General features: G+C 47.6%; 1 protein-coding gene across 1 annotated transcript; it reads left to right on the forward strand.

Moving 5' to 3' along the window:
• The first annotated feature begins 1046 nt into the window (after positions 1-1046).
• On the forward strand, positions 1047-10749 carry GJC3 (gap junction protein gamma 3). The gene is made up of 2 exons (XM_070362249.1): positions 1047-1889; positions 7169-10749. Exons 1-2 carry the CDS (start codon positions 1750-1752, stop codon positions 7995-7997), a joined length of 969 nt encoding a protein of 322 aa, XP_070218350.1. The 5' UTR covers positions 1047-1749; the 3' UTR covers positions 7998-10749.
• Positions 10750-10864: the final 115 nt, after the last annotated feature.

A 10864-nucleotide genomic window follows, 5' to 3' on the forward strand; every position in this document is an offset into this window, starting at 1 on the left:
AGGTTTTGGTTGGGATCCAGGGTGGATGGCAGAATTAGTCATTAAGATGTGGAAAATGTAAGCAGAGGGTTTTTATTTTCATGAGGGTATGAAATTATAGTGGATTTACCATTAATAGGTCTTTAAAGGCTGGTAATTTGAAATATGAGCAGGCTAGCAGCATAGTAGAGTTTAAGGGTTTGCTATCTACAGCCAGATTGCTTATCCAAATCCCAGCTTCTCCATTCACTAGTTGGTTGACCTTTTATAAGTTACTCAACTTCTCAGTTCTTTATTTCTCTCCCCTATAAGAGGGTAGTAATAGTATGTACTTCATAAGGTTGTTATGAAGTATGAGTTAATAACCATTTAGCACTTATATCCATCACTTATATGCACTGAATAAATGTTGGTGTAAGAAGATATTGGAAATTCGGACTGGGATTTCAAGATGCAATGTTTTGGAAAATACAATACGTAGGACATTCTAAAGTGGTTGCTAGTCTGAGATGCAGTATTTCAAAGGAAAACCAAATGAACAGCAATTATGACACTCGAACTCTATGCCCACATCTAAGTTTGGCTGAATTGTTGGAAATTAAAGGCAAAGAGGGCTAACTCTGGAGAGAAGCTACTTTGCTTTTTTTTTTTGGTGTTGTTGTTATCTTCAGTTTGAATTTTTATTTTGGCCATGCTGCGAGGCATGTGGGATCTTAGTAGTTCCCCAGCCAGGGATTGAACCTGCACCCCCTGCAGTAGAAGCACGGAGTCATAACCACTGGGTCACCAGGGAAGACCCTGGAGGGAAGCTACTTGGGAAAGAGATGTGCTTTTAGTTCTTCCCAATGGAAAGGGCTGGAAGAGGATGCTGCCTTCTGCCTGCATCTCATGCCCAGAAAGAGTCCAATGGGTGGGCCCTGGACTGATAAATCAGAGAGGCAAGAGATAGGATATCCAGCAGATGAACAGAAGGCGGTGTGGTTGCGCTGGATACAGCCTACGTGCCCAGAGTTTTTTGGCCTAGAGATGCATCAGTATTTCCTGTGGACCAGATGTGAACAGAAGAGAGCCAGTGAGAGGTTTCTGAAGTCCTGCTGAATAGTATCCCCTGGAGGAGTGAACAGGCTTCCAAGGTAAAACATTCATTTGAGAATTCTCTGGCCGTCCAGTGGTTAGGGCGCCATGCTCTCACTGCAGAGGGTTCAATCCCTGGTCAGGGAACTGAGATCCCGAAAACCATGCAGTGTGGGCACCGCCCACCCCCTCCACCCCCCCCCCAAAAAAAAGAAAAAAATTCATCTGGCAAACTGTAAAAAGATCAAATGGCTTAAAAGGTGAAGATTACCAAGCTGGACTTGAAGTTCTCCGTAAAAATATTAAATGCTAGAAAATAGTGGCACGATGCCCCGCATCTGCACAGGGGCGGTATCTGGAACTCAAGTGTTGGAATTCTCCCAGGGTTTGGGCTCCCTGAGCTGCTGAGAGGACGAGGAGCAGGCAGACGCCCATCGGGCTATGGGGGAGGCCCGCGTTATTTCTCCCAGCCAAGACAACTGTAGGGAATGCTCTCTGTTGTTGCCTGCCAGCCCCGCACTGAAAAGACGCCAAAGCCTCTGCCTCCTTTCGGATGATCTCCCCATTTCAGTTCATGTAGATGATGTACCCCTGACCCTCGACAACAGAGGGTTGTTCTCCGGAGTCCATTCTTTAGCAGCTGGGCTGCCTGCCCCTCTGGCTGCATTTCTTTGACCCTGCATAAAGCTGCCAGGAATGACAAGGGGTGGGGGAAGGAGTGGGTGGTGGAGGGAGGCAGGGCCTGGGGGAGAGCGAGGACCCTGCAGGCTCCGGCCTGAGGACTTTTCTGTCTGCCTCTTTCTTCTGCTGCGGGTGCTTTGGCTCGAAGCTGCCAGGTGAGTGCTGGGGCAGCGCAAGGCTGGGCTGGCCCAGGGCCTGGGGTAGCGGAGGGGGCCACCCCGGGCTCTGGGCTGCTCAGTTGCAATTCTAATGCTCACGCCCACCGCCCACGATGGGGTAACATTAACATTCAGTCTTGACTCACTAAGCCTGGGATATGGCCTGCGGTTCTGCACACCTGGGGATGCCAGGGCCGCTGCACCCTTAACCACCCTTTAGCAAAAGATTTAGAATGCTTTCAAGGCCAGGTGGGGTGAGCTGGAGGCAGGGGCTGGGCCCAGCACTGGCCTCAGTGGACACCCTTCCTTCATGGCCATGTTGAGTCTTAACTCTCTCCAGAGGTGGCTTCTGCCACCTATGGAATCCTGGAATTTTTCTCCCCCCCAAAAAAGAGATGCTCAGAAAAATTCTTAACAAAATCATGATGGAATTAAAAAAATATGTTTATATATTTGAAAATCTCCTCCAACTCTGGGCTTTCCTCGTTCTCCCAACTCTTGAACTCATAGGAACTGCTTCTAATATCTTGACAGAGTTTAGGTCCTGCCAACCCCCTCTTGAATAAATTGATTTGCCAACTATTTCTCCCCTTCCAGAAACAGAGAGGTCTCTCGAGCTTTCTCAACAATGCTGAGCTCTCAGCTCTCTGGGTCCCATAGTTTGGCCTGGGGTCTCTGACCCACTGTGGGCAAAGATATGTTTCTGGGAGGAGGGAGAGGGTCTCAGAGAACGAGAAGGGTGGGCAGGGGATGGCTGGAATAGATGGGGAAAGCAGGGGGTCCCAGGAAAGCAGGGGAGGAGGGGTGGCTATATTTGGGCTTTAGTTTATCAGAAACTTCCCCTGGTCTGCAGACTTGGGAAGATGGGGCAGGATATTTACTGCCTACACACTCTAGGCCCTGGAATGTGTGTGGAATAAGCCCTGTGCTGGTGGTAACAGCCGTGGCGTAAAGAACACGGAAGGGTGCTCCAAACCAGGGGTTCTCAAGCAAGTCCTCTTGTCCTGCTTTTTCCTGTTCTCTCCCTCTGTGGGGAAACCTGGAGACCTCAGCTCAGTTCTGAGAGCCTCCCAGAGAACATCTGGGTGTTTGGCTACAGGTCTGGGGTGGGCATGGGCAAGAGAGAAGAACAGAGACAGGGCTTCTGGAAACCACTCAAACTCCTGACACTTGGAACATGCTGGGCCTGCTGCTGCTGCTACTAAGTCGCTTCAGTCGTGTCCGACTCTGTGCAACCCCATAGATGGCAGCCTACCAGGCTCCCCCGTCCCTGGGATTCTCCAGGCAAAAACGCTGGAGTGGGTTGCCATTTCCTTCTCCAATGCATGAAAGTGAAAAGTGAAAGGGAAGTCGCTCAGTCGTGTCCGACTCTTCGAGACCCCATGGACTGCAGCCCACCAGGTTTCCCGGTCCATGGGATTTTCCAGGCAAGAGTACTGGAGTGGAGTGCCATTGCCTTCTCTGCTCTCTGTTAAATCCCAGGTCTGCTGGGGAGATGTGTGTTTGGAGCTGCACTTTGAAATGAGATGAGGGTGAGAGTTTACTAAATTAGCATTTAGTCTGGTGACTTGACGGGAGAGCTGAGGCAGAAACCCTCAGAGCTCAGTGCTGCCCACCCCCACAACAAGTGCTGGGACCCTGTGAACTCAGCAGTGGCGGGGGCTGGAGGCATCATCACGGGAGGGTGTACAACCGACCTGGAAATGGGCCGATGATCTGCCCTGCAAAAGCCCTTGGAGATGCTCTGGTACAGATGTCTTGCTTTACGAGCTGGTAACTGAAGCCAAGAGTGGACAGGTGATGGATCAGTGCTACCCGAAAGCAGCGGTTCTCAGCCTGGAGCGATTTGCGCCCCAGGGGACGCTTAGCATTGATTGGAGACCGTTGTGGGGGTTGTGTGCACTGCTGGCGTCTAGTGGACAGAGGCCAGGGGCGCTGCTAAAGGTCTTACAGCTCATGGGCCAGCTCTCCTCTGACAGGCCCCACACTAAAGACACAGGCCCCAAATGTCAACAGTGCTGAGGCTGAGAAACCCAGGACCAGCCTTGAAACTTGACCTCTCTTTTGGTTCGCTGTGGACCTCAGTCACCAAACAAAACTGAAACATTTATGGAAAAATCACTCCTTTCTAAGGAAAGCTTTCGCTAAGCTTTCCCATCTAATACATCTAGCGACTTTATTGTTGTCTTGATTTCCAAATTATAAACAGATTTTCAGTTCAGTTGCTCAGTCATGTCCAACTCTTTGCGACCCCATGAACTGCAGCACACCAGACCTCCCTGTCCATCACCAATTCCCGAGTCCACCCAAACCCATGTCCATCGAGTCGATGATGCCATCCAACCATCTCATCCTCTGCCGTCCCCTTCTCCTCCTGCCCTCAATCTTTCCCAGCATCAGGGTCTTTTCCAATGAGTCAGCTCTTTGCATCAAGTGGCCAAAGTATTGGAGTTTCAGCTTCAACATCAGTCCTTCCAATGAACACCCAGGACTGATCTCCTTTAGGATGGACTGGTTGGATCTCCTTGCAGTCCAAGGGACTCTCAACAGTCTTCTCCAACACCACAGTTCAAAAGCATCAATTCTTCGGCGCTCAGCTTTTTTTACAGTCCAACTTTCACATCCATACACGACCACTGGAAAAACCATAGCCTTGACTAGACAGACCTTTGTTGGCAAATTAATGTCTCTGCTTTTGTAATATGCTGTCTAGGTTGGTCATAACTTTCCTTCCAAGGAGTAAGCATCTTTTAATTTCATGGCTGCAGTCACCATCTGCAGTGATTTTGGAGCCCAGAAAAATAAAGTCAGCCACTATTTCCACTGTTTCCCCATCTATCTGCCATGAAGTGATGGCACCGGATGCCATTTTCTTCGTTTTCTGAATGTTGAGCTTTAAGCCAACTTTTTCACTCTCCTCTTTCACTTTCATCAAGAGGCTTTTTAGTTCCTCTTCACTTTCTGCCATAAGGGTGGTGTCATCTGCATATCTGAGGTTATTGATATTTCTCCCGGCAATCTTGATTCCAGCTTGTGCTTCCTCCAGCCCAGCGTTTCTCATGATGTACTCTGCATAGAAGTTAAATAAGCAGGGTGACAATATACAGCCTTGACGTACTCCTTTTCCTATTTGGAACCAGTCTGTTGTTCCATGTCCAGTTCTAACTGTTGCTTTTGATCCATATCTATTTACCTTTTATTATTTTTATTCATCTTCTTCCTTTGAATTCTGAAAGAATTATCCAGTGTGCTTTCTGGCATGCTGACTGAGTTTTCTCCAGAACCTTTTCTATTGCCTTCAGGGATCAATCTGATGCTCTTCTGCTCTCTTTGTAGTGGGTGCACTCATAAAGATCCATTTACTCTCATTTTCGAGGAGTGTTAGGGATGAGAGGGGATAACCTTTTATCTTCAATCTGCCATCTTTAGTCATGGGACCAGTTTTGCATCTTTCTAGAGACTGGAATAAATTTCTTTTAAAATTTTAACCCAATTTTACTGAAAAGAATTTTCAGCAGCCTGATACGCTTGGAGTTTTCACAGTCTGTGACAAAGAAGGAAGAGAGGGCCTGAGGGGGCAGGCAGAGGTTCAAACTCGGATTCTGAGTGGCTCAAAATATGGCTTCGCACAGTTGGTGGATGGTGACATAATTCTTTGGTCAATTGAAGCCCTCAGAACTGTCTCTTGGAGGCATCTCAATATCTCTTTTGATTGCACAGAAGTGACCATTCTCCCTAAGTTCTGGCATATGGCCCGTTCTTATCTATACTTTATAACACTAATAATCATTTAAGATTGTTTTGTGCATCTCCCTGGGTATTATAATAGCTGGTAAGAGAGCAATTAGGCATGTTGCACTTGCTGCCATATTAACTTAGAAATTCAGGTTACTAATATTAGACTTAACTGGAAGAAACTGAAGCCAGTTCAATGTCGGAGAGGAAACAAGGATGGTCGGAATTACAGGAAAGGTAATTTGGGGGTCAAATCCTCAAAGTAGCTGGAAGGAGTGCCCCAGGGACATAGATTTGAAAGGGAGGGTTGCCTTGGACAAGTGGAAAGACACTTGTTTCTCGAAGATGCTACATCAGGATGTGACTGTGAAGATAAAAGAAGCAGCTGCAGGGTTTCACATTATAGTCTCTATTTTCTCTTCTGTAAGTCAGGGGAACCAGGTGTGTGAGCGTTTGGGCTGATGGAGGAGAGTTAGAAGAGCAGTTGGATGTTGAGGGCTGCTGAGAGGAGATGAAAAGTGGCAAACTGGCCTCACGCTGTGATGGCATTCTGTCCCGAGAAGTGAAGGAGTTCTGCAGCCTGTCCTCGACTCCAGTCACGTCTCACCACGAGGGAGATAGCCCAAAGAGCAATGACAAAGCAGGGTTGAGTTTTCGAATTTTGTCCAGTCAGCTCTGGCTTTGGCCCAAACCCCGTGACATTTAACTAGTAGATTCTGCTGGGTCTTCTTCCAAGTGTTCTTTCCTAAGCTGCTTGGAACATCAGACCAGACAAGCCTCAACACTCGCTCTGTTCACTGGACCCCCACTGACCCCCCTGACCTAACCTCTTCTTGGTCTCCCCACTGTGAGGGGAGCAGAGGCCAGACAGGCAGCCTGTGAGCACCGGGGCCTGGGGAGGCAGCGGTTTTCAGAGGACTCTGACTATTCAGCCTTTGGGAAGCCAGAGAGGAAGGGAGGGAAAGAGAAAGACAAAGACAGGCTCTGCTCTCCCTGCAGGTCGAGAGCAGAGCCTGTCTCTGCTCCATCCCATCCAGCCCTTCCATTTAGGTCTCTTCCCACTTAGAAAGTCTCAGCTTCTGCAGAGTTATGGATACCTGGCTCCCCTGTGAAGGAAACCCTGTGATCAGCTCTTGGTCCAGACATCCAGTGAGTGGGGACTTATCTCCATGGCAAATTAAAGGCTGTGGTTGCAAATCCAAGAGCCGTGGTGGGTGGGTGGATGGAGGGTACTGGCCTCCAAAGCTTTTCCTTGGAGAGTCCTGTCATGCCTTCTCACCGGAATTCCCAGCAGCACTGGAAGGGGCAAGAAAAGAAAGTCACAGCCACACTCATTCACAATTAGTATTTTAGAGAGATGACTCCATAACTACAAAGAGGTACAGTCAGGTCGTGGTATCTGATCAACCAGGTTCTCGGGGAGGAGCAAGCAAGCCTGCCCTACCCATCCTTGGATCGGGAGTGAAGAGCGGCCCGGCGCTTCTCCTGGGGCCCGGCGCGCAGCGCACCGACGCTCACCGCTGTCCTCTGCTTCCTAACAGGATGTGCGGCAGCTTCCTGAGGCGGGTGGCCGCGGAGGAGAGCCGGCACCCAACTCCCGTGGGCCGCCTCCTGCTTCCCGCGCTCCTGGGGCTCCGCCTGGTGCTGCTGGCCGCCGGCGGGACGGGGGTCTTTGGCGGCAGCGAGGAGCAGAGCGAGTTCGTGTGTCACACTCAGCAGGCGGGCTGCAAGGCCGTGTGCTACGATGCCTTCCACCCCCTCTCCCCGCTGCGCTTCTGGGCCTTCCAGGTCACGCTGGTGGCTGTGCCCAGCGCCCTCTACATGGGTTTCATTCTGTATCACGTCATCTGGCACTGGGAGGCATCGGAAAAGGTGAAGACGGAAGAAGAGACGCTGAGCCAAGGGGAGAAGGGCGGAGAGGCCTCGAGGGCTGGCAGCTCCAGGCTGCTCTGGGCCTACGTGGCACAGCTCGGGGTGCGACTGGCCCTTGAGGGGGCAGCCTTGGGGGGGCAGTACCACCTGTACGGGTTCAGGATGCCCAGTTCCTTTGTGTGTCGTCTAGAGCCCTGCCTTGGCAGTACCAACTGTTACCTCTCTCGCCCCTCTGAGAAGAGCATCTTCTTGAAGACCATGTTTGGGGTCACGGGGCTCTGTCTCTTGTTCACGCTTTTGGAGCTTGTCCTCCTGGGCCTGGGGAGATGGTGGAGGATCTGGAGGCACAAATCCCCCTCTTCTAATTACTCCCCAACTTCACAGAGTGCCAAAAGATGCAAGGCACCCACGGATAACTTCCCAGTGGTGGAAATAAGAGAACGGCCCGGAGAAGCAGGCGAGAGGGGCTCTGAGGTCCCTCTTTCTGCCCGCCCCTGATGTATGGATCCTGAAGGTCCCCCAGGGTGGGTCCCTCACCCTCTGGGGAGCACAACGCCCCCATAAGCTATAAAGTAGAAAAGCAGGTTCTCAGTAAATGTGTCCTGACCACCCAACAGCTGGATGGTTCCTTCCAATGAATCAGGGCCAGAGTACTCAGCGCATTTTACCTCCTGCCCTTCCGTTTAGGTCTCTTCCCACTTAGACAAAGTCTCAGCTTCTGCAGAGTTATGAAGACACCTGGCTCCCCTGTGAAGGAAACCCCGTGATCAGCTCTTGGTCCAGACATCCAGTGAGTGAGGGTGTAGCTCCATGGCAAATTAAAGGCTGTGGCTGCGAATCCAAGAGCCATGGTGGGGTGGGGGTGAGACCTGGTGTCCGAAGCTTTTCCTTGGAGAGTCCTGTCGTGCCTTCTCACCAGAATTCCCCGGTGTCAGCATCACAGCTTTCACAGGCTTGTTTCCAGAGTTGGCCAGCAGAAGCCTCCATAAAACAGCACCTTTCCCTGTCCTGCACAATAAATCCTGACCACCGAGCTGGCATTCCTGTTGCTGAGGACAATCCTCTTTCCTGTCTCAATGGGTCTCCTCCTCTTTCCAGCTGTCCACGTCCTCTGCTCCCCCACCTTCGAAGTCCTGTAACCAAAAATGCGCCCAGTCCCGCAGCATAGGTCTTATTAAGAAACCCTGGCTTTTCACTCATATATAACCCAGGGTCCTTTATGTAGATTTGATGTATTCAAACACTTGGCTACACTCTTTTGGAAGATTACTATGACTACTTTTTAAAATTCATAGTCCTCAATATAACACAGAAATCATTACTGCTGATTCAGGGCTAATAATAAGGAACATTTATATCACAGTATGATTCAGTAGGTAATCTAATGCTGAGTATCAGGCTGCTTTTTTATTGAGTCTCTCAGTCATTTCGGTCCAAAAGCTTTCCAGCCTTCCACCTTTTTGCAGAAACATCTCCTTTCTCAGCTCTTCCTTGCCCTCAAATTCTCAACAAAGAGCGGTTTCCAGGTTTGCAAATGGAATCTCAAAGGATCCTCCAGTAAATTAGGAAGGTTTATTCCGAAGGAAAGACATCTGGTTCCCCAAAGACACTCTGGCAACAGCTATCAAAATAATAATGTTTTCTTTCTGCTACACAGTGTTTCATAAAGAATCTGGTATTTAGTTATAACCAGAGCCCAGCCAAGAAAAAAGCAACTGGCATCATTCTGAATTTCTCCTTGATGGTGTCCCTTTTTAAATAGCATTATTGAGATGTAGGTTACATACCATATAATTCACCCATTTGAAGTATACAATTCAATGACTTTTAGTATAGTCACAGAGCTGTGTATCCATAATACCAACAGTTTAAGAACATTTCATCAACTCAAAAAGAAACTCTAAAATACTTAGCTTTTATCCCCAAATCCCCATACCCGTTCAGACATAAGCAATCACTAATCTATGTTCTGTCTCTACAGATTTTCTTAGGGTGGGCTTTACCTACAAATGGACCCATGCAGTGTGTGGTCTTTCGTGCCTGGCATCTTTCCCTTAGCATCATGCACTTCATTCCTTTTATGACTGAGTGTTATTTCATTGTATGGCTATACCACATTTTATTTATTCATTTTAGAGGCTGTGGACATTTGGGTTGTTTCCACTTTGGGGCTATTATGAAAAATGGTGCCATGAACATTCATGTGCGAATTTCTGTGTGAACACATACTTTCTGGTCTCTTTGGTAGATACCTGGGAGTGAAGGTACTGGGGCACATGGTAACGTTGTTTAACCTGTGAAGGGACTGTCTAACTTTTTTCCACAGCAGCTGTACCAGTTACTGTTTTACACTCCTAGTAGCAATGTATAAATGGGTTCCAGTTTATCCACATCCTTGCTAACATTTCGTATTATCTTTTTTCCCTGTTTGATTTTTAAATTCTAACCATCCTAGTGGGTGAAATGATATTTCATTGTGGTTTTGATTTGCATTTTCCTAATGACTAGTGATGTTGAGTATCTTTTCATGTGCTTATTGGCCATTTGTACAGCTGCTTTGGAGGAACGTTTATTTAAATCCTTTGCCCATTTTAAAAAAATTGGGTTGTTTGTAATTTTGTTGTTGAGTTCTTCTTGTGTGATCCTCATCACAAGTATGATTCCAAATATTCTCTCCATTCAGTGGGTGGTCTTTCATTTAACTGACAGCATCCTTTGATGCACAGGTTTTTAATTTTGATGAAATCCAGTTTATCAATTTTTTTCTTTTGTTGCTTATGATTTTGGTGTTATAGCTAAGAAACTATTGCCTAGTCCATGACTATGAAGCTTACATCTAACTTTCCTTCTAAAAGTTTTATAGTTTTAGCTTTACATTTAGGTCTTTGATTTTGAATTAATTTTTGTATATGTTATGAGACAGGGTCCAGCTTCATTCTTCTCCATGTAGATATCCAGCTGTCCCAGCATTATTTGTCGAAAAGTTTATTTTCCCTACATATAATAGTTTTTGGCACCATTGTTGAAAATCAATTGCTTGGTGATGTATGGCATCGTTTCTGTATTCTCAATTTGATTCCATTGATCTATGTATCTATTCTTATGGCAGTACCACGTTTTAATTACTGTAGCTTTGTAATAATGTTTGAAATTGGGAAGTGTCCATCTTCCTGCTTTGTTCTTCTTTGTTAAGATTGTTTAGCCAATTGAGATCCCCTGAAATTCCATATGAATAAAATTGTAAATTAGGGAGCCTCAATATTTTCAGTAAAGAAGGATGCTCATTTCGGAAGTATGGCAGGATTGAAGACACAGAGACATTAAAGAGATACAGTTCAAAACAAAGGCAGACATACAGATACACA

Source organism: Bos mutus, chromosome 25 (assembly GCF_027580195.1).
Source record: "Bos mutus isolate GX-2022 chromosome 25, NWIPB_WYAK_1.1, whole genome shotgun sequence".
Taxonomy (NCBI): domain Eukaryota; kingdom Metazoa; phylum Chordata; class Mammalia; order Artiodactyla; family Bovidae; genus Bos; species Bos mutus.